At 39.9% G+C, this 24,574-nt stretch overlaps 2 protein-coding genes across 13 annotated transcripts in view; one reads left to right on the plus strand and one right to left on the minus strand.

The window, feature by feature from the left end:
• PDZD2 (PDZ domain containing 2) overlaps positions 1-15,187 on the plus strand; it is a 383,590-nt gene extending 368,403 nt beyond the window's left edge. For 10 of the 12 annotated variants that reach the window (XM_022564757.3, XM_089908722.1, XM_089908720.1 and 7 more), the window contains 2 exons: positions 704-838; positions 6,424-15,187. In XM_022564757.3, the coding sequence (XP_022420465.2) occupies positions 704-838; positions 6,424-6,605 (317 nt within the window). In that variant the 3' untranslated portion in view covers positions 6,606-15,187. The remainder of the gene's footprint in view (positions 1-703; positions 839-6,423) is intronic. The other 2 variants (XM_089908715.1, XM_089908723.1) reach the window with 2 other exon arrangements.
• A 4,276-nt stretch (positions 15,188-19,463) lies between these two features.
• GOLPH3 (golgi phosphoprotein 3) overlaps positions 19,464-24,574 on the minus strand; it is a 53,426-nt gene continuing 48,315 nt past the window's right edge. The window contains exon 4 of the mRNA XM_022599889.3: positions 19,464-21,377. Coding sequence (XP_022455597.1) covers positions 20,953-21,377 — 425 coding nt within the window. The 3' untranslated portion in view covers positions 19,464-20,952. The remainder of the gene's footprint in view (positions 21,378-24,574) is intronic.

The following is a 24,574-nucleotide window of genomic DNA, read 5'->3' on the forward strand; positions in this document are numbered from 1 at the left end:
CGACTCAGACATCCTTCACTGATACGGCAAGCAAGTAAGGGAAACAAAAGGCAAGTTTAAAATCCCTACGCAGACGCCCAAGATAGACCCCAGCCCAGCCTCTCCACACTAGCACACACAGTAGGCACAGGCTGGTTGCTATGAAGCAGGCATCACCAAGGAAACGCTCTTCCCACAGTGGAGCCGGGAGATGGCAATGAAGGCAGCTAGTGTGTGATGCAGCCAGCCAGCCAGAGGCAGGGGTACCCCTCACAGGAGCAGAAGGGGAAGGAAGGAAGCTCCATGTCTCATGTGAGGCCTGGCATTTGGGTGTTGCAGGTTGTCAGTACCAGGCTGTGATGCTCTGCTGTCGTCGGCTGCCAAGGTTGGCAGGAAATCAAATCTGATTCCCCAAGCGCGACTTCAGTCCTCACTGAGATGTGCACCGACTATCTGGGGGTGACAAGAGCAGTTTGGCTTCTGGGGATTTCTGCTTGGGCACAAATGCCTTCTCTGTGCTTGCAGAAAGTGCTTAGGGGGCAAGGGACAGCAGGAACACAGCTCTGGATTTGGGAGAGCAACCCTAAAGTTGGTCTCAGATGTCGTTATCAGCACTTCAAGGTAGACGGGACTCGAGGGTGCCGGGGGAACGCACTTGGGGGCACCGGGCAGGAGGGGCTGCGGTTCCCTGTCATCATCATCCTTACGAACACTGTCGCTGCAGGGAGAAGCACAGGTGCACACGAGGCTCTGTGTGTTGAAGTGCTGAAGACCTCGGCTGGGCTGGGACTGAGTCTGGATGGAGGGAAATCGTCTATGTCTGGAGATGGGCCCCTGTTCATTAAAAGAGTGTACAAAGGTAATGTTTTAGAAACCCCAATCTGCTGCCTAGTACCAGTTTTCTCTCTGTGTATGTCAGTGCCTTCCATTTGGAAATCAAATTTGTTTTAAAAATTCTGAAATGTGTTTAATGCTCTGTGACATACAGGGTTTACTGTGTGTCAGCCCTGTTGTGAGCATTTTACACGTTTTAACGCATGTCATCCACATGACAGTTCTATAGGATGGGTACTGTTATTATCATCCCTGTCTTACAAGAGAAGAAACTGAGCCACAGGGGAGTTATGCAGGCACCTAAGGTCACACAGATTAAGTGGCAGAATCAGGCTTGAACCCAGGCTCCAGAGACTGCCCCCAACCTCAGTACTGTATCCCCTAACTCCATGCTCCTGTCTTCGTGTTCTTACTTACGATTAGCTGTTATGGATGTGAACACAGCAAGCTAAGTAATGCCATCAGAATTGCCAGTCAGGGGTACTTAACATTGGTCAAGGTCATATTCACTTAAAATTGCAAATACTGGATTTCAAGAAAGTAATATGGGAGCAGTAGATATCACTGAAATAGTTGGTAGATATGAGGTCTCTTCATGAACTTAAATAATGCATTTTATGATCTTGGACCGTTCTCAAAATTATCTCTTCAGGTCCCTAAGCTGAGCAATTATATTATACTAATGATATATTTATATATATACATACATGCTGATTATCCTATTATATGTAATATTTTATTATGCTATAATATTGTTTCATATATTCAATATATATTTATAATATTGTTAGTATTAAAACATACACATATATACTGATATTGTTAATATAATTCAGCTGAGGAGATTTTTGGGAACTGTCCAATATCATAAAATGAATTATTCAAGTGTATAAAGAGATTTCGTATCTGCCAACTAGTCCAATGATATCTACGGCTCCCGTCTACTTTCTTCCAGTCTAGCACACACTCTTAACTGTAAATGGGTGGCAGCCAGAAACAGGCTGTTTGCTCACGATCCCTGGGGCAAGCAGAGGACAGGCACAAATCAGGAGCCAGGCCTCTGCTGTGTGTGATATCTAGACTCATGGTACCAGGGTAAAGGGAAAACCCTATACATGTTAACTGGACAGCAGTAGAACACAGAAAGCCAAGTTAAGGCAAGCATGAAACTGTTTGACTATAAGAGCACTCTTAAGAGCTCTAAAACAAAGTGTACAAAGTACATGAGGAAATTGCCAACAGACACAGTAAACAAGGAAGTCCATTAAAAAATTAAGGCAGGAATATTAGCCATGAAACAAGACAAGAGGGTATTCAAAAGAAACAGGCAGATATGTTAAAACAGACACACACAGAGAAGCCCATTGGCAAAAAGGCAGTCAAATATATTTTTAAATTAATAAATAGAATTAAAAAGTATACTAAATCCTTACAAAGAGAGAATTTATAAAAATCAAGAAAGAAGAAACCATAAAAACTGCAGCACAAGGGAAAAAAGAGATAAAAATTACAAAAGGGTGATGAGCAATGAGGAGGACATACTGAGGAGTGCCAGAAAAAGAAAGAAAAAAAAAGAACGCGAGAAAGGAACTATTTGGAGAAGTCATGACTATTGAGAAACAATAGGAGTATTCAGGCTGAAAATTCTCATCAAGTGCAAAACAGGATGAATTTTATAGAAACCCAAACCTTGATGTATCACAATCAAGTTTCAAAATATAAAGAACTTAAAAAACACACAGAAAATGTGCAGCTTGCTCACAAAGGCAGTACAATCAGACTGGCAGCATGAATGCCGGGAAACGGAATAACCTTCAGAGGACTGAGCCTACGACAGCAAGATGGAGGTGTTTAGGACACACAGTGAAAGGTGCCGGAGTCACCGCCACTGTGATCAGTCACAGGACACGCAGCCTCTGCAGGCCAAGAAGCTCACAGCTTAAAAAGGATTTTCTGGCCTGTGAGCCAAACAAACAAACCAGAAACTGAAGGTGGCTAAAGCAGCAGCCCAGGTGGAGACTGGGAGGCCAGGCCCGGAATCCCATGGAATCTGCAGCACTGAAGTGGAGAAGCAGCCCCAAGGGAGATAAGCATCCCCCAGATCTCCTTCCAGCAGAGCAAGGACAATGTCCCGGGTAACTTCCTCGCCTTTGTCTCTAGCATCTGGCTAGAAATCCATGAAACTATATAAATGGATAGAGAGGAAGAATTGCTACGGAGAAGCACCTGTTCCACAGAGGAGCATTTCCAGTGCCCTTGCGTGCAGGCCTGCAGATTTACTCTTCGGAAAAGGCATTCAAGGCTTTCTGAATATTATACAGATCCCTCCCCTTCACTCTTTTTGGAGACTGGTAAATCTACTTTCTTTGTAGAGGCTTAGAGCTCTGCCCAAAGATTTCATCATCTTACTTTATTTCATACTTACAAATTTAAGTACAGGTACAGGTTTTCTGTTTATCTTGGTTTCCTGTGCCTTTTAGCTCAAACACCAAAAGCAGTATAGCAATCTTCAATTTCTGCATCAATCTAATACAAAAAAATTCTTTGAATAATAAGTGAATTAAATATATTTCCCTAAAGCTATCTGGAAGGTCAGGGATTTTACTGATGAAAAATGAAGTAGACTGTTATTTGTAAACTCTTGTGTGAAGCGGCAGCCATCCAGGTAGAACAGTGAGTGTCACTACTAATATCTGGGCTGCTTTTTAAAAAAAATTTTTAACACTTTAAAAATGTTTTGTTTTTTATTTTATTTTTTTTACTATGTTTGGGCTGCTTTTAAGATGTTTTTGTATTCAACATTTTACCAAGAATATCAGTTAATACAATAAGACAAGAAAAAGATAAGAGGTATAAAGATTGGAAATATAGGAGTACAATTCATCATTATTGGCAAATTCTATGTTCTTCCTGACTGAAAAAATCTAAGAGAATCAAATGTGAAGCCAATATAAATAGCTCACCAAGATCACTGAATTCACAATCAACATACAAAAAAAAAAAAAAATCAATAGAATTTCCTATATATCAGCAATAACCATTATTTTAAAACCCTATAGGGAGGATCCTATAACACAATACACATCATGAAAGAATATATATATATATATATATATATATATATATATATATGTAAAATGTTTAACTTCTATATGGCAAAAAATTTCACAAAAACACATCGTGAAAGAATACATATGTAAAATGTTTAACTTCTGTATGGCAAAAAATTATATCATAAACAAATAAAATCGAAGTGACTGACTAGAAGATATTTACAATGTATTTAATCAACAAAAGGCTAATTCCAGGATATATAAAGAACTATAATTCAGTAAGAAAAATACATGGGACTTCCCTGGCGGTCCAGTGGTTAGGGCTCCACGCTTCCACTGCAGGGGGCACGCCGGGTTCAATCCCTGGTCAGTGAACTAAGATCCCACAAGCCACACAGCATGGCTGAGAAAAAAAGAAAAATACTAAATAAAGAGAAAATCTGGGTAAAGGAAATGAATAGAAAAAGTTAAAACCTAAATGGTCAAGAAATATAGGGAAGGTCACTCAAACTTATATTAGTTATTGGGTGAAAATTATAACTGTTAGGAATCATCTTTTTAAAATCAGGTTGGCCATAAATAAGAAATCTCATAATATGATGTGTTGGCAAGATGTAGGGAAAGAACACTCATACTTTCTGGCAGAAGTATAAACAATGGTTCCTCTCTCTGGGGAAGAATTTGGCAGTGCTTGCTAAAATGGAAGCCATAAAACAGTTTAAATTTCTATCTGTAGCAAAATGATGAGTAAAATGTATCACATCCATAAAAGGGAAAACTATATAGCAATTCAAGAAGCAAGTTAGAGCTATATCCATTAACCGGGACCAGTTCAAAAACAGGGCTGAACGGCGGAAAAAAGGCTAAACGCAGATTCAGTACTGTATGATACCAATTCACAGTAACGACCGTAAGGAACCTAAGAGTGTGTCACAGGAAAACTATGCAAGACCTTTTTGGAAAAAAGATAAAAGTGTTCTAAATTTTTCTTAAAACCTCAATAAATGGAGAGAGACATAGCCTGATCAAATTAGTTAGGATTCTCCTTGGCCCCATGTAATAGAAAACCCAAAATAACAATGGTTTAAAGAAAAGTTTATTTCTCTCTCGTGTATAAGAAGTCCAAAAGTTGGCACTACCTTTGGTCTGAACAGTACTGAGTGGTTCATCAAGGACTTTCATCTGCCTCATCTCATTAGATCCCTGTAATAACCTAGTGAGGGAACGAGACGGGCTAACACCATTTTGCAGATGAGAAAACTGAGGTTTCGGGAAACCTGTAACTTGCTTGAAGTCACATACTTAAGCCCAAGCCAGTCTGACTGCCTGCAGGTATTCAACGTGCTTTCCCCTAACTCACAGCCTCCTGTTTGGGTTGGTTGGAAGCCCACGTCCTCAGACCCAGATGAACACTCAGAAAATTCTTTTCGTTTCACATAATCTGCTTGAGGCCTTTAGGTAATACTCCTAGAACGGGAAATATGCTAACGCAGTATAACTGGGCATGTCAGACAACAGTGCTTTGGTACTTCCAAAAATGTGTATCTTGAGAAAGCAATGACGGGGACTAAATCAGTCTCTCTGCTCCCACTGTAGGACTGGTAACGGTGAAGGCTCACCTCTTTTCCGATGACAGCATCTGCCTCTGTCATTAACAACATCAAATGTTTCTGTCCTTGAGTGGGTTGCATTTGAACTCACTTTCTTCCAGCTGTATTTTTTTATTTTGTCAATCTTTATCATCAACTATAATTACATGTGTATTGATATCAAATAATATTTAACAGTGATTTTCGGGAATTTAGAACGAAGTAGATTTATCTCCTCAGTGTTTTGAGATCTAATTAAAGATTTCTGAGGAAATTATTTTCAAACTTGGGAATTTTTCTCTTTTAATGTCCTTTCTTCCGTAAGATGAAAAGAAAGATGCCTGCACGGCCAGTGTGCATTTCTTCAATACGATTGTTTTAGATGTGCGTGTGCAAGAAAGTAAATAGAAAAGGGCGTAAACTTGTGTTTTTTTCCAAAGCTCATAATCTTGCTCTAACATACCCAGAGCTGTAGTGTAGAAATCTGTTAAATTTTGTGTAAGTGATAATTTAAGTAATCTCCACAGTCAGTCATTGCTGAGCAGGTAATCACATTCTCAGCATGTGGATATATCAGACTATACTTGTTAACAAGTAGAAGTTGAACTTGCTTTATTGGTCATTTGGATTTTTTTGGTGTGTTCTTTATTGATTTGGAGTTCTTTAGCTTGGCTAGATATTAACCCTAAGGTTTCATTTTATTTGTTGACTAAATACAATGAAAATATCTTCCCGTAGTCAGTTGCTTATGTTTCGGGGAAAGAGGGGTTACAGATTTGAATTTTTTATGTAGTCAAATTTCTTTTTTGGGTATTTGCTTTGTGCGTCTTGTTTAAAGAAAATTTCCCTCTCCGAAGAATATAGGCACATGGTTTAGAGCTATTTCTCACTTAAGTTTTTCATTTACCTGGAATTTATTCTGGATATTACGAAAGTACCAAACTATTATTCTGTATTTATTCTCTCAGGTGGTGCAGCTGAGCAAGCTGGAACAATAGAAGCTGGAGATGAAATTCTTGCCATTAACGGGAAATCCCTGGTTGGGCTCATGCACTTCGATGCCTGGAATATTATGAAGTCTGTCCCAGAGGGACCTGTGCAGTTAGTAATTAGAAAGCACAGGAATTCTTCATGCAACAAGCACTGGTAGTGACACTAATTGCGCTTGTTACATTTTTTTATTAATCAGAATCTCCTTTTCTCAGTTCCCTTCTTTCTTTAGCAAATCAGAATGACTTCTTTAAACAATGGGTTCCTGAAACAACACAGAAGCACTGGTGTGGCAAGGACGATAAAACAAACAACTCTCCAGTTTTTTACTTACACATGAAGCAGCAGCAATGGAGCTGAACTCAGAAACCTTCTGCCTGGATCACCTAGGCCAGGAGGGTTCACTCTGTTCCAGTGCCTGTCCCCTGATACCTTCTATGTTTCCTGATGGGGACACAAGATGCGGCATGCCCTTCTTCACTTGAAACATTTAGTGAGACCTCCGCATCCTTCTAGCCACCTCTCCCAACACACTCAATCCTGGCAACTAGGGAGGCTAACAAAGTCTGAGGGGCAACACAAGTGTCACAACTAAAAAGGACTATAGTTTTATATAATTTTGTAAGTAAGTAAGTAAATGACAGAATGCTTTTAGGCACATTCAGTGGAAGGAGCGGTAGGGTCTGTATGTTATCCTGAAAAGAAAATGAGACTTGAAAAAAGAAAATCAATTATGACCTAATGGTTAGACTGAGCTCAGGAATTATCCAAAAATGAAAAAGCAAAATACAGAAAGTGGTATTTTTAGTGAGTGTAACGTGCAACGTATGGCTGCATAGTTTAACTAACTCGGTGGTTATTGATCACCGTGAAGTGTTGATCGTGATCTAAAAGTGTACGTCGTAAGGCAATTTTACGGGAATGCAGTTCTGATAAACTGTACTGAATAGCTGTGCACTTTGCTGCTTAGAATGAGCAGAAAGTTCCAGCTCCGCAAGCACCTTGCATCTAGTTTGAAACTTGTCTTGAATAAATATTTGAATTCAAGACTGGTCAACAAAAGAGCAGGCAAAAATATCATTGTCACTGAGTTTCCATTTCTACATTTTATAGATCCAACCACTAATTTAACGTTTTAGAAATCAATTATCTTTTTAGTGTCCTTGGATTTATAATCCCAATAGAGGAACTTAAAATAATCCTTTTAGGGGACTTTCTTTTCTTTGGCTGATTTTTTTTTTTTTTCCCCTTTCTCTTCTCAACAAGCTTAAGAAATGTAACATTTCTAAGCACTGGATCTATTTTCCTGACCTGGGGGTAATGGCATAGCTCTGCAGTGACTGAAGTTTTTGCTCTTTTTGTTTTCCTGTTTTGCAAGTTCTTCCTTTTGCCAAAAATGTTTCCCAGCAGAACACTGCTGTGACTCACGCTTGCTTGTGACACTCGTCCCAGCTGCCCTCCTGAAGCACAAGCTTCTTCTTAGTAACTGTTCCCATTCCACGTGCTGTTCCTCGTCACAAAACTGGCTCTTCTCCCTCGTCCTGTACCTTCTTAAGACCCAAATCCTCATCAGCTTCATTTACCAAAACATAATAAGAAGGTGGAAAACGAGGGTGAGTCAGTCTTTCAAGGTAAAGGAGCAGAACTGCATAGTTACAAGCCACATCCTCGGTGGTGCAGGCCAGCTGAGTCCTGGGAATACGGGTGAGGTTGCATACCTGCGTGCATGGTGACGCTAAGGTTTTATGTCGGCGATTTCTTTAATTAACCTATTTCTGAGTGACTAATCCCAGTAAACCTCTGTGGAGCTGGCCCAGAGAGGTTCTCAGACGGGAGTGAAATACCTGGCTGGTGTGAGCCGAGATTTCTCATTTTTAAACAGGTTATACAAAAGAGAACGTAGTTCAGGAGTTAGCTAGAACGACCTGATTAATTTAGCTTCTACTTTTCACTATTACAGTTCCAAGTAGGATACTATAGGAAGTCAGTGCAAGGTGCATGCTAGATTGTTTTTAAGTCTCTGGGGTCAGCTTTGTGGCTTCTGCTTTCTTGCCTAAATGATGAGAGACTCTTTGAAGTCAACACTGAAAACGATTTTTTGCCTCCACTCTTCCAGCTGTGCCTACATAGAAATGCACAGTCCTGTGTGACAGACAGGAGTTTCTGAAGCAGCGGAATGGTCTCCTTCTAAGAGGTCCTAATCCTCTTATCTGAAGAGTGCAAGGGTAGCCCTCTGGGTCACTGAACTATATTCAAGTCATCAGCCATTTCCAGTGGACCTTGCCAGAAGGGTTCCCTTGGAATCTGACAATTGGAATTTAAGGGAGGAAGCAAAAGCTAAACTTTGACCCTAAGATAGAAAGCTATTTATTTGTCGTCAGTGTTCAAGGCATGACTAGTATTTCTAATTACTCTAATAAACTCCCAAACTTCCTGACATGAACACTCATGGTATTGTCCTACTAAAACTTGCATTGTTTTGGTTTTTTAACTGGTCCTTCATCCACAATAAGCTATGATGGTAACTGTGTCATAACATGTAAATCGTAGTTGCAAGGATGTACCGTGACGGTTGAAGTAGGCTGGGTTTCATTTCGATCGTCCCATACACAGCTCATTTAATTTTAGGGTTGACTTTTAGTTGGCACCACACCTGTTGTATGATATTATACATTATCCTTTATTTATGTAAGATAAAATGCCTTATATATTATTAAAGAGTAAGTGCAATAATATGAAATAGCCTGTACATTTTTAAAATGTTGTCGCCAAGGTGTGTAAATCCACGTCTCTATAAACAACCTTTTTTAAGTAATTTAAAAAAAATAAACACTGTTTACTACTTGTTTTTTTGTTTGTTCACTTCTGCATCTATAGAATAACCTTTTAAACCATCAAGCTAAGAAATGGTGATTACCTAAATGGGTGAGAGGGGCAAAGGCAAAAGAAGTCAAGTCAACCACGCTTCTTCCATGGCCACACCCGGGATCTGGCGCAATCCAAACCCATTCCACCTCTGAGATCTTAAAATCGGACATCTCATGCCTTTACAACCTCCTGACCTTCCGGAGCTTACTCCCCTTCCCCCTGGTTCTGCTTCAGTTTCAACAGGCCCTCCAATCCCTAGGCAACTGGTACTTTTCTCCGCTTCAGAATCCCCACCCGTGTTTCCTTCCCTTCTCTGTCTATTTAGACTAGACCCCACGGTAGAGAACAGCAATCGCCCTCCAGCCCAGAGGCGCACAGCTCCCTCGCCCCGTCTAATCCAGGATCCTTCCAACCAGCCAGCCTCTTGGTGCCCACATGCCTATTCCTAAAGAAAAATCTCACAACTACACATAGTGATTTGCTATAAATTCATGGCTTCCGACCTCAACTGGACTCTGGATGCTACTTGGCAATTGTTTCCTTGCCAGTTTTTTCTCTCATTCTTCACAATGAATACATTCTTCATTTTTTCCTAAAATCCCTACCCATTCACCACTCCCTCCCCCACAAATACTTGGATAATCTGGGATCTTATTTCACAGAGTGAAATAAAAAGCATCTACTTTATTTTAGGCTGTTTTGGTTTTCAGATGCAGATGCCAAACTAGAGTAGCCCAAGGGAAGGCGGCAAGACGGCATCTCACAGAAATCCCAGAACGGAACTCAGCATATGACCAGGCCTCAGCGACGGAAGGAACTCGGGGGCTCATGGGTTGTCACTCAGTGCCCTCCACTGCTGTTTGTGGGTCTGTTTCTGCAGACCCGCTTCTCCTCCCTCCACTAGCTGGCAGCCTTATCCCCAATTCCTCACACCTTTTCTTTACTTAGAAACCGATGAATGCTATTTTGCTATAATTTTAGCCCCACTCTATATCACAGGATTTCTCTGGACATACAGGCTGCTGCCTGCCTGATTTTCCATATATCCTCCAAAAATTAAGATTCTGATTGGCTCAGCCCACTGCTACACTTGGGCAGAACTTTTTCCTGGGGGAGAGTTTTAATACACTATAGAAATAGCCACAGGGACTTCCCTGGTGGCACAGTGGTTAAGAACCCGCCTGCCAATGCAGGGGACACAGGTTCGAGCCCTGGTCTGGAAGATCCCACATGCCGCGGAGCAACTAAGTCCGTGCGCCACAACTACTGAGCATGTGCTCTAGAGCCCGTGAGCCACAACTACTGAGCCCACGTGCCGCAACTACGGAAGCCCACGCGCCTAGAGCCCGTGCTCCGCAACGAGAGAAGCCACCGCAATGAGAAGCCTGCGCACCACAACGAAGAGTAGCCCCCGCTTGCCTCGACTAGAGAAAGCCCGCGTGCAGCAACAAAGACCCAACGCAGCCAAAAATAAATAAATAAATTTTAAAAAAAAAGAAAAAAGAAATAGCCACAAACCCATTCTATGAATGTTGAAGGCTACATACCATGTACAATAAATGAAACCTGAGACCAAACTGAAGGAGAACAATGAAATGGGATACAATTCTCTCTGAATGTGAGAAAGCAAAGATGGTATGAGAGTTATGAAGAATATCAGAATGTCACCAAAACCCTTAACTTGAAGAAAGGGAATTACAGAAGGTGAGCCCCAGAAAAAGCAGGAAGCACCCAGAATTAGAGCCATTTCCACTCCTCAGAATGGTAGGGAAGGTGAAGTTAAAGGGGAGGCTCATTTTGATTTTCCCAGGCACCTGGCCGGCCTCAGCAGGTCACAGGAGTAACAGGGAAGGAATGGTCTGATCTGCGGGGAGCCCCTACCACGTACGTTCCTGAAACGAAAGGGCTCAACTGATCCATTCAGAGATTGGCAGCCTCTGCTCACCCAACCCCGTAAAAGCCACACCAAGCACCGATCACAGCCTTCTTCTCGATCCCCCCAAAGCAGCTGAGTAGATCTGAATAAAGATTAAAATCAACTGGTATCCAACTTTCCTCTCTCATTCCAAGGGAGGAGCTGAATGATGCTTAAACACAGAGCTCTGAAGTATCCATTACTGACCAAATGGCAGGCTTCAGTAGAACCCCACCTTCCCCATTAAACAGGCTCAGCAAGGGCCCTTCTCGTGAATACCAAGCTGGGAAAGGTGGGGGGAGGGTGTTGAAACATAGTATGCAAAAGGCAGAAAAAAAAAATAATTTGGATAACTACCTTAGGAATCAAAAGAAAATTATAAACACAAACTGCTTCATATTCTCAATGCACTCAAAGAGAATGTGGCTTCTAAGAAGCACAAGATCAAAGAAGAGATAAGAAAATCAAATGAGATTAATGTGGATCTGGTAGAACGAAAAAGAAACTGAGACCACCTTATGAAACCAAAGCCATATAAGCATCGAGTCAAATCAGATTGCAGAATACAAGTCAGTGCCATTGGAGATGAACTTGATGAACTTGAAAAATGCTTAGAAAACAATGAAAATGGACAAAACAAATTTGTAAATAAAATCCTAGTTAAATGTTAGCCAATGAATCCAGTAGTACAATAAAGAAAATACCAAGTCTAAGCGATGTTAACTCCAGGAATGCGTGAATGATTTGGAATTAAGAAATCTATAAATGTAAATGTAGAATGTAATTCATTATATCAGTAGGACACACACACACACAAATCCTGTGAAAGACATACTTTTTTAAAAGCCTGCTTCAAACTCTTAATGGAAAAACTCCAGAATCATTCCCATTAGATTCAGGAATACAAACAAAAATGATGTTCACTGCTGTTATTGTTGGATAACAATATTCTAGAGGTACAAGCCAATACAATTAGACAAAAATTTTTTAAGAGGTATAAATAGAAGAAACAAATGTATCATACAGTGTGCACAGATATATCTGGGTACTTGTAAGCACAAACACATCAATTTAAAAACTGTTAAAATATTAGAATTCAGTAAAGTTGGCTATCAGAAATCATCCACCAAAACAAGAGCTTTCTTACTCATAAATAATAACCACTTAAAACATATTATAAGAGGAAACACTCACAATAGTAACTAAAAATACGTTTAACTTTGGCAAGGACTGGCAAGACCTAAAAGAAGGCTTCCCTGGTGGCACAGTGGTTGAGAGTCCGCCTGCCGATGCAGGGGATACGGGTTCATGCCCCGGTCTGGGAGGATCCCACATGCCGCGGAGCGGCTGGGCCCGTGAGCCATGGCCGCTGAGCCAGCGCGTCCGAAGCCTGTGCTCTGCAATGGGAGAGGCCACAGCAGTGAGAGGCCCGTGTACCGCCAAAAAAAAAAAAAAAAAAAAAAAAGAATCCACCTGCCAATGCAGGGGACATGGGTTTGAGCCCTGGTCCGGGAAGATCCCACATGCCGCGGAGCAACTAAGCCCGTGTGCCACAACTAGTGAGCCCGCACGCCTAGAGCCCATGCTCTGCAACGAGAAGCCACTGCAATGAGAAGCCCGTGCACCGCAACGAAGAGTAGCCCCTGCTCGCCGCAACCAGAGAAAGCCCGCGCGCAGCAACAAAGACCCAACACAGCCAGAAATTTAATTAATTAATTATTTTAAAAAAGATCTAAATGAATTACAAAATTCTATTAAGGGACATAAAACCAATAACCTGAACAAATGGGGAGGTTTAGCTTATTCTGGGATAGGATGACAACACTAAAAATCTCAACTCTCTTCAAGCTAGTTTATAAATGTAATATAATTTCAACAATGATCTCAAAATAATTTTTTAACCTGAAAAAAATTATTCTGAAGTCCATTTGGTAGGATAAACATGTAAAAATAACCAGATTTTGAAAAAGCATAATAAGTGGGGGACTAGCCCTATTACAACATCATCAAAAAAACTACTATAATTAAAAGTGTCTCCTCTTCCATGGACAGCCAAACCACTGGAATAAAGATGACAGATAGATTCTGAATTCAAAGAAAATTCAAAGGGGCATTCTAAGTCAGTTACAGAAAACACAGATTATACAATAGCTGATTTTGGAGAAACTGGCTAAATATTTTAGAGGAGGTAAAAAAAGCTGGCTTCCTTGCAACAAAATCCTTCACAACAAAATAAAATTCCAGAGTCACCATACATAAATTTAAAAGCAAGAAAGGAAAATAAAAACCCATCAAAAGAGCTAAATATACTGTTTTAATCATAAAGTGAATATGAGGCTAAATGCAGAAGCTATAAAGCAAAAGACTCATAATTTAATGAGACTACATACAAATTAAAAACCACTGGCGGCTCTCCCAGCAGATTCAGGCAAGGTAACACAACAGTGACACAGTTTGTTTTTTTGGCCACACCACACAGCTTGCAGGAATCTCAGTTCCCAGACCAGGGACTGAACCCGGGCCACGGCAGTGAAAGCCCAGAATCCTAACCACTAGGCCACCAGGGAACTCCCCAACATAGTTTTTTAATTTCCTCATATCCCACCCACTTCCCCTTCCCCACCACTAACACCGCACACATACAACCCAGACCAACTAGTATAGAAAAACCATGGTAAACATCTACCACAAAACTAGGTGTGAAAGTACCCTCACAAACCCCAGAAGGTACAAACGAGCAGGAGTAAACTACTAACAAGCAACAAGACCAATTTGGTATCGGAATCTGTACAAGGAGGGTAGAGGGAAGCAACAGGGCATCTGATACCCCTAACACACACCCACCCTGACATCCTCACCCTTGGCCTCATAATCAACAGGGAAGCTCAGAGGACCGACTGGATAACGGCCCCTGAAACCTGAATCGTTTTTTCACGTTCAAAGATGATCAGCCAATGCCCCACACTGAGGAGAAACTACTGGGAACAGAATCGAAACTGAGCAAGAGAAGAACAACAGAGATCAAAAAAAAAGAAGGTCCAGATAAAGGTGGCTGAGAGTGGCAGAACCAGATCTCAGAAAGCAAGCTGCCGTATTTCTTCACACTCAAAAACAGAGGAAGGGGTTCTAGAGAATAAACACAGTTAGAAAAGCTACCCTGACCTGCATCTCCCTTCTAAAACAGGAAAAGTAATTTCATGTAAACATGGGCAACAGAAGACAATCCAGGTCAAATCCCATACAAAGTTATCATAAGAAAAAGAGCATAAGGAGAAAATATAATCCCCTAGAGACAACAAAAGCACACCAGAAAGACATACCTAGGGAACCAATGAAAAATATAATACCTCAAAATGAGTTAAAATACATCAGGAAAATGACACAAAATATGAATGATATCAATAGAAATTAGAAAAATTTAGAAATTGATTATTGAAACTCAGGAAAAAATTAATTTCAGAAAAGACTAAACTAGAAAGATCATTCACAGTAAATAAACAGGATGTCTTAAGAGGAAGAGAAGAGAAAACAGGTAAAACATTTAAAGATCAATAATAAAGAAAAGAAGCCAAGCAAAAGTGACCCAAAACAACATACATAATAGCAATCCCCAAAAGAGAAAGCCTAAACAAGGGAACAGAACAATTATTAAAACTTTCATTTTCCTGAAATTGAGAATAAAAAAAGACTTGATGCTACATATTGAAAGAACACACCAGGTACTTGGGAATACTGATCCAGAACAACCAACACCAAAACATACTGCAGTAACATCACTGGCGAAAAATCGGAGGAAAAAAATCCCGTGGGCTCCAGGCCAGAAAGAATAAGGCATTCATGAGGGAAAGAAAATCATGTTATCAGCAGACATTGACAGTGATGTTTTAAGCCAAAAAGAACATACTTAAGATACTAAAAAAAAAAAAAAAGTGACCCAACCATTTTATCCAAACAGACTTTCATACAAAAGGCTACAGATAAACTGTTATCAGCGTACGAAAACTCAGGGTATACTAGTCTCACAAGCCCTTCCAGAAGAATCTACTAACAACTGAGCAAGACAAGCAGAATGACTGGATAGATGACGTAAGGGCTGGTGGTGAGCATTAAGCATGTATTTACTTGAATAGTTAAGACTAAAGCAAGAGTTAAAAGGGAGAGATTATAGTATATAATGATGACGTTCTTACAAAGCAGATGCAGCGCAACTACAAAAAGCAGAGGCACGGAACTGTACACTTAAGTATGGCTGAAATGATAAATTTTATGTTACGTATATTTTACCACAATAAAAAAGGAAGAAATAAAGTACCCTGTAAGTTTACACCAATACTTCTGATTCGAATTTAGAACTACAAGGGTTTTCTATCTTCTGTCTTGAAGCTATAGCTCTACTTTTCCGTATCAAGAACCCTACTTCTCATCAAGGAAAATGATGATGATAAAAGAACGTTAATTTCCACAAGTTCAGGATACTTAAAGAAAATTAATCAGTCACCTTTGGAGAATGCTTTGGAACCAAGTCTACTTTGAAAACTGGTAAATAAAATGTAGAAATTCTCCTACCTTTCCTCTATTAACTGTACTAAAAGGTATTGTAGGTAAGGTGAAGTTTCTCTTCATAGAAATATTTTAGCTAATAAACAAAGAAATGATAAGTTAAAATATCACCACATACAACCTCAATAAATCACAGGATCTAAGAACTGAGCAGCAAGATTGCTATCACAAACCATCACAAAAAGAGAGACACCATGTGCTTCCTGATGAAAGAACACACCACCACCGATGAAACAGGTGCCTACACAAACCAACTCGAATCTGACGGAGCCTCAGATCTAACGCCCAATTCTCAGGAAGTAGAGGTCAATAAAACACATTAAACTACACTATGTGGATACAATCAGCAAAATCCAAACAACAGGACAAGGGATCCAATTTTATCAACAAATATTCCTCAAGGAAAAAAATAAAGAGAGATGAGGGAAAGAACTTATAGATTGAGAGAAACTAAAACAGACATATAAAACGAAAAATGAAACAGAACAAAATTATTAAAGATGAATACTGGGTCGGGATAGAGACTTAGGGAGGTTGTAATTAGGAGGAAGCCTTGAACGGCTTCTGGACAGCTGGCAAGGTTCTATCCTGGCCCGGGTGATGGCTGCAAGCATGTTCGCCTTAAGATAATCCACTAGCCTATACATTTGTTTATGAGATTTTCCATTTGTATTTTAATCATAAAAATTACATGAAACCTTTATATACACATATAATTATACGTATTTTTCATGATTTTTATATTTGTTATATTTAATCATAGCTCCCCAAATTTTTATGAAATATATTCCCAAACCTGAATACCATGCTGATCTCTTCAGTATGATAATTAAGGTCTCCACAGATTCCATGCTTAAGCACTACTGCACCTTGCACTTTTCTGAATTGTTAAAAAAAAAAAAGGAAAAAAGGGAAAAAATTACTTACCATATATACCAACTCCAAAGACTGAGAAAAACAATTGCATCACTGTCAGACACAGGGTTAATATCCACAATATATGGAAAGTCCTGGTGAATCAATACATAAAAAGATCAATACCCTAAATTAGAAAATGAATAAAGAACATGATCAGGTAACTCACAGAAAAAAAATACAAATTACCAATAAAGATAGTAAATGATAATCAACCCTTCAATAAGTAAAATAATTTGACCATGCTCCTCACTATTACCTTGGCAAAGACCAGGATTGATGACACCCTCTACGGTATTAGCTAAGGTGTGGGGAAACCAGCATTCACGTTATTTGAAGTGGAACTTAACATGAATCTTAGAAAATTCGGCTTTATCTTTTACATTTTCAAGGCACAGTCTTTGGGCAAACTTACTTCTATTAATTCCTCCTATGGAAATCAAATATAAAAATATGTACAAAAATATACGTTACAATATGTTTGTAATAATGAACATGAGAAGAACCCAAATGTCCATTAATGGGAGAAATTATACAATGAAGCCAAAAATGATTAAAGAGAATGATGTGTGCTTATTCTGAAAGTTCTCTACAATGTAAGGGCAAAAAGTAAATTGCACACCAGTATATAATGATGCTAGTGGGAATCACAGTTATACCACTGCTCCATCAGGAGTAATTGCCTACATAATTCTAATATTGGGCTGAGGAAGTGTGGATATCAATCTAACTTTACCATCCATGCCTCTTTGAAGAGTAAGTAGCCTGCAAGGTGACAAGCCTTAACATCACTTCCTTACTTGGTGCTATTAAAAAACATACGACATTCATGCAGAACTTACAAGAGTCAGGGCTATCATTCCGGGACCCAGTGGACTGCAATGAATTAGAAATTACCTCAGGTTGTCAGTCATCTTGATCTGGATGAAAGTGAAATGGAACAATGTTATCTGACAATATAAATATCTCCATTTAAGATGGAGAGGCCATTGAGTTGGAATTAAACTTCATAAATACCTCACATAGACTTGTGACTAGTGGTTTCCACGTTCCTGGGGCAAGAGTAGCCATGCATGGCAGTCATGGACTCCTGTCATCCTCAGGCTGGATGTCATCACTCATTGGTCCTATATTGCCACTGAACCACACACCAGCCCCTCTCACTTTCCTTCAGGTGGTGGCCAAATTCAAGGCTTTGTCATACTTTAAAAAAGTATTGTACCCATCTGTTTGCAAACGAGGGGAAGAACTGAGTAACGTAAGGCATCAGAGGCCACAAGGCAATCTTGCTTCAGCAGGCCAGGGACTTCTTGGCCAACTGACATCTGATGATGCTTCTTTCTCCTAAGAATATATAGAACTAGTCAACTTTTTCACCTCCAAAAGATAGTTTATGTAAGTTATACCAAGGTATCAGAATAAAGCAGGGATATCCTTTTATCATTGTATTTTGCACGACCATGAGAATTTTTTGCATGCCTGCTATCGTGGTTTTTGTCTCTGTTAAGGAAAAGAAGCCCCCCCTCCTAGTCCCCAAATAAGAAAGGAAAAATTATGGTTGAATGCCATTACTGTTTTCAATCACTTCAGGATTAAAAGCTCAAACACTTACCAGATAACGTGAGGCTGGGCAACCCCTCCAATCCAAGCCTGTTCTTCATTAAATGAAGATATAGTAACTGCAGTTTTGGGAGGTCAAAACAAGATATAAAATACTTTACTAGGCACAGAGCATGCATTCAGTAAGTTTCCTTCCTTTCTCCCTTCTGTCACAGCATTGTTCCAGACCAGGTTATTCTAAGGAACACTCAGCAATTAAACACATGAAGAAATCGATTTATTATTGCACAGTAAATTTTATTATATCAAAACTCACTGCCTGATTCTTGGATCTGAAGGCTTTTAACAAAAGTGGCATAAGCCTGTGGACATACTGCTCCTTCCACACAGAATAATGTCCCTGGAGTCACACCATTCCTGCTTGCAGAGAACTGTAAACAGTGGCCTTCTACAGGAAGAAGGAGTTCTAGATAACACCCTCCCCTCTGGATGGGACCACTTGTCCTCTCCTCTGGAGACACGACCGTGTATTGAAGTTGAGGTCACACACAGGTAGAGCTGACGGGCACTCTGCTCTGAAACAAACGCTGACAGAAGTTTGGGTGAGGCCCTTTCCCCCTTGCTTGAGAATACAGATGAGGCTTACAAAGCCAAGAATACCTTAGAAACAACCATTACCTCATTTCTAAAATCTCTGCTGGAGGAAAACAGTAAATCTTCACCTAAAAGGAAATTCCAGGACATGGTGTAAGTTTCAAGTATCCATTTTGTGGGAAGAAACTATAAATTAATACTTTCTATACTTAATTACCACCAGTAGTTATCATTTTTGGAGGTCAAGGAGGTTATTTTAATGGAGAGAAAAATCTGTCTTTTTTCATGAGTTAAAACAGGAATTGGCAAACCAACGCCCATGGCCAGCTGCCTATTTTTGTAAATGAAGTTTTACTGGAATACAGCCTCACCCATTTATTTGTATTGTCCATGGCAACTTTCATTCAGCAGAGTTGAGTAGCTGCAACACCGTATATGGCTCACAAAGCCTAAAATATTTTCTATCTGGCCCAACAAGAAAAAGTTTGCCAGCCCCTGCATAGAAATATTGCCATACTAAGCTAAGGCTAAGTAAAACTTCATCAGAAAGAAAACTAAAACCACAATAATTAGAATACAAAAATACAAATGACATGCTTGCTCTGATTCAGGCACTTTCAAGATCATAGTTTATTTATTACTTCAGATAAAAAGATAGTATACATATTAGGGAATCCCTTAAAATTCAGCTCTAGAGTTATACACCATCTAGTACTTTTGAAGTGAATGTTAACCAGAAAAGTCTCTAAACACCTGAAAGCCCCACTAGTAACATGAACTATGGTAATAAAAAATTTGACATTTAATTTGTTCAATATATAGTATTTACATTATGAAACCAATGGTGATACGATAAACAATGATAAAGAAATAGTAAAAATAAACTCTAAAAAGCAAAGGTTTATATTCTTACAATGTGCTAATTATCATAATTGTATATAAAAATTAAAACACAGCAGAGCTTTCTGCTACAAAACTCTTAATCATCTGAGTTGTAGTCGTTACTTGCTAACGATTTACATGCAACATCTGCTAGTGCTGACATTTGATTTTCTTCCCCCAAGAAAGTGTGAGTAGATATTTATTTAAGAGCAGACATTAATTTACTTGTGGACAGAAAAAGATAAAACTGTACTCAAGATTAGTACTGGTCACAAGCCTCTTCTCTACAGAAATGATAAAAATAATAAGACTGAAAAAAATTCCAGAGAGGAGATGCATAGGCAAAGAGTACCATGAATGGCACAGCTCAAAAAATCTTGGGACCAATTAGACACACGTTTTCTCTCTCCTTCAATGATGAGAGGTCTATTTTGCCATCAAATTACAATGCCTGCAGCAAGTAAGGGGCACCAGGTGTACAACTAATTAAACCCTGCAAAATACTAAGATGGGCAGTGGTGGCCAGAAGAAGGAACAACTTCTATATAATTCAAACTATATACAGCATAACTGGAATGCAGCTCATCCCAAACTGGCTGTGTGAAACAATTGGACCTTTATGACTTAATAGTTAAAATTATGACAAGTGTAATAATACAATAGATTTACATGGAAAGCAAGATCCAAGGGGCACTTTATATTATTTACTGTGTATTTCAATTTAAAAATAATTTTGCTAAGTATACATCTCAACTGAGGTCTATGTATAAAATGTCCTAATAGATACAGATATTTACCTTTGGTGAGTTAAAGGCCTTTTTGTGACTTCTGTCTGAATTGCAGGCAGAATGCGAGATGTACGTGCACATGTGGGAGAAACTCAACCTGAGGTAATCCAAAAGATGTGCGTGTGAGGAACCTGGAGGTACTCTGACAGTCAAAGCACACCAGAACCCAAACGGGCAACAGTGAGGATGGCAACGAGCAATGGAATGCCAGTATGGCGGTGAAACTTTTTCCACAACAGAAAGAGGAAGGCCTCTCGTACCAGCAGAATCCTGCATACATACACAAAAGAAAAAGCCACCCACCATTTCATAAAACAAAAGCCAATTATAGTGTGGGAAGTACAAACTGCAGAAAACCAGGAGTCCCTGGAAGAAAAACGACTGGTTCCCGCGAGAGAAAGGAGGACGCTCGGTTCTGCGCAGCGTCACTTGGTGAAGGCGGCCACCACTGCCCACAGCACCTCGTTGGTGCTGGCCTTCAGACACTCCACCTCAGGGTCTAAGTCCAGGAGCTGCCGCACCCGCTTGGTGGCTAAATCGTACTGCTCGTCCAGGAGGGGCGCGAACGCGTTCTCCAGGACATCCGAGGCGTGGGCCAGGTAGATGAGGGCCAGCAGGCGCTTGTCCATGCGGTGAGGGTCGTTCACCCACTTGTCGAGAACGGCTTCCTGCACCTTCTTGATGAGGCGCTGCTTAATGCTGTTGTTGGTGAGGGGATGTGTCGTCATGTCAAAAAGAAGGAAGTTCTGTTTCTCGGTTGTCAATACGCCCTTTTCTACCAGGTTTTTAGCTAATCGTTCCCTCACGTTTCTTAATTGATAATGCAGTTTTAACGGATTCCACGTCTCACCTAAAAGAAAGATTCCCAAAGTTAGAAATGATAGGTATTATCTGCTAATCTTATTAAATTTTGTACTGTTAAAATGAACAGTAACATTTGACTTTTTTTCCTCCAGAGAAACAGAAGAAAATCCAACTATGTTTTCTTGCCAACTAAACCATGAACCCCCTGATGGCCAGGCCTTTGGTTTCTAAGCACCTGGCACATGATTTTCAGGCACAACGGTTACTCAAGCTGAAAGCAGTCTCCAAACCAGTTCCCCTAATGCGGAGTAAGCCAAATATCAATATTAAATTATGTTTGGCTTCTCTCTAGCTACTGTCAAAAAGCAGCCACTAGTAAAATGTAAGATTTCTTTTCTGTTAAACACCCATCTGCAACAAAAAGAGAAAAGAATTAAAAAGTTTCCTGATTAATAAGTTATTCCTGAACTGCTACATATACCTGACTTATAAAGCTGGGAAAGCCTGTTTAGGCAAGGCTATTCTTTGCTGACAAATAATATAAACCTAATTATAGAAGGACAAAACATTTTCATCATTTTAATCTTGTCATCTATGCGTATTTCCCTTTGAGCCAGAAATACTTAAAATAAAACCAAGGGACTTCCCTGGTGGTCCAGTGGTTTAAGACTTCGCCTTCCAATGCAGGAGGTACGGGCTGGATCCCTGTTCGGGGAGCTAAGATCCCACATGCCTCGCAGCCAAAAAACAACAACAACAACAAAAAAAAAAACACAAAAAAAACCCCCAGAAGCAATACTGTAACAAATTCAATAAAGACTTTAAAAATGGTCACATCAAAAAAATATTAAAAAAAAAAAACCCAAATATTTTTCACTAAAACAGTTATTTTCTTTATAGAAGACTAGAAGGAAATACATCAAAATATTAATCTTGATTATTTGCGGGATTATATTATATGTGACAAATTTTCTTTTTTGTACTTTTTGTATTTTCCAAATAATCTCCAATGAACATGTAACTATTTGGGTAATTTGAAAAAAATACTATAGTAACTTTCTAAATTGGGACATGTTAGAGATCAACCACCGGCACTTTTATTATATGCAAAAGCTGAAATTTTATAATATTGAGGAAAAACAAATTGTACTGTCTACTACAGCAGCCATTAACTATATAGGGCTATTAAATTTAAATTAATAAAAAAACTCAGGGAATTCCCTGGCAGTCCAGTGGTTAGGACTCCATGCTTCCACTGCAGGGGGCCCAGGTTCGATCCCTGGTCAGGGAGCTAAGATCCTACAAGCCCTGCGGCACAGCCAAATAAATAAATAAGCAGGAAAAACAACTCAGTTCCTCAGTTGCCCTAACCACGTTTCAAGTGCTCAATAGCCAAGTGGGGCTAGAGGTTACTGAGCGGACATCACAGAAATAAAACATTTTCACTGTTGCAGAAAGCTCTAGTGGAAAGTGCTGACTTAAAATACATTAGTATTCGAAATTATTTTGCCATATGACTTAACACTGAAGAATATGGGGCTATGATTGAGTAATTAGTCTTGGACTTGCCTTCTGGAGTTAAACAATTAGAAATCTGCATAAAATGTATGAAACAACTGTTCAGATGCTAGTCAAAAGGCAGCCCAGAGCTGTGACCTTTGAGAGAAACCTCACTGAGCCCTACTACTGCCCAAGCTTACTACCCAAAGGCACATGCCAGGCAGCGGAGCAGAACAGAAGACCTCAAGTAGAGCACAGGACTCACACTGTGTAAAAAGGCAGAGATCAGAGCTGGGGGAGGCTAAGGCAGCTGGAATATGCAAGGCAGAGTACTGGAGAAGAGGGGACTATGCAGAATAAGAGCTCTAGAAATCTGCGTGGTGTTCGCTTGAGTCTGGCCAAAAACAAAGCCACATGTGTTATGGTGTCAAACTCCACAAGACAAGGTTAAAAAAAAAAAAAATCAAGGAAGTTGTAACGTGAACAATTCCAAGAGTTCACAGAGGGCTAGGGAAAATTTGAATTGCAATTAGCCTGAGTGGAAAGGTCTCACTGAACACCCAGGACATTCAGAAAGGATTCCAGAAGGATCACATCTTAGTAATAAGGCTAAACTAGCCCTTGAGTAAAGGCTACTCCAGACCTGACCTAACAAAGCTTACAAACAAAACTGATCCACGAGTAACTTAAGTACCTAGCAAAACAAATTTCAACAGTCTTTAAAGACAAACAAAATTCAGCACACAACAACGTAGCACTCACAATGTCCAGCATCCAATAAAAATTACTAGACTTGTGAAGAAGCAGGAGAATGTGACCCAAAACTAAGGGGAAAAAAAAAATCAACAAAAACAGTCAAACAGGGACTTCCCTGGTGTCTTCCCAGTGGTTAAGACCCTGCAATTCCACTGCAGGGGGCGCAGGTTCGATCCCTGGGTAGGGAACTAGGATCCCGCATGCCACACAACCAAAAAAAAAAAAAAGTCAACCAGGGCTCCCCTGGTGGCACAGTGGTTGAGAGTCCACCTGCCTATGCAGGGGACACGGGTTCGTGCCCCGGTCTGGGAAGATCCCACATGCCGCGGAGCGGCTGGGCGCATGAGCCATGGCCGCTGAGCCTGCACGTCCGGAGCCTGTGTTCCGCAACGGAAGAGGCCACAACAGCGAGAGGCCCGCGTACCGCAAAAAAATAAAAAAAGTCAACCAAATCTGACATGACCCAGAAATGACAGAGACAATGGCATTAGCAGACAAGGAGTTTAAAATGGCTATTTTAAATATCTAAATAATTTAAAGGAAAGCACGAGCACAATGAAGAGAAAATGAGAGCTTTTCTTTTTTAAAGGCTAAATGATCTGGATCTGCCATTTTACATTTTGTTATTCACGCTGTAAAACTAGGGACTTGAAAAAAAACTATTAAATAATGAAGAAATGGTACCATGAATCATTATTAAAGTCATCTTCTACATTTAAAGAAAACATAACCACGACTTCCCTGACAGTCCAGTGGTTAAGACTCCATGCCTCCACTGCAGGGGGCACGGCTTCAATCCCTGCTCAGGGAACTAAGATCCCACATGCCACGAGGCACAGCCAAAAAAAAAAAAAAAAAAAAGATTAAAAGCAAAAATAAAAATAAAGAAAACAAGATAAACTTTTCAAATAAAAAACCCTGGCAAATCAGCTTCCACAAAAAGAAAAACAATCATTGTTAACTTCAAAAAGTAAAAGAGCTGAAATA

Source organism: Delphinapterus leucas, chromosome 3, assembly GCF_059928025.1.
Source record: "Delphinapterus leucas isolate spDelLeu-1000000601 "Yukka" chromosome 3, BTC_Dleu_Yukka2, whole genome shotgun sequence".
Classification (NCBI taxonomy): domain Eukaryota; kingdom Metazoa; phylum Chordata; class Mammalia; order Artiodactyla; family Monodontidae; genus Delphinapterus; species Delphinapterus leucas.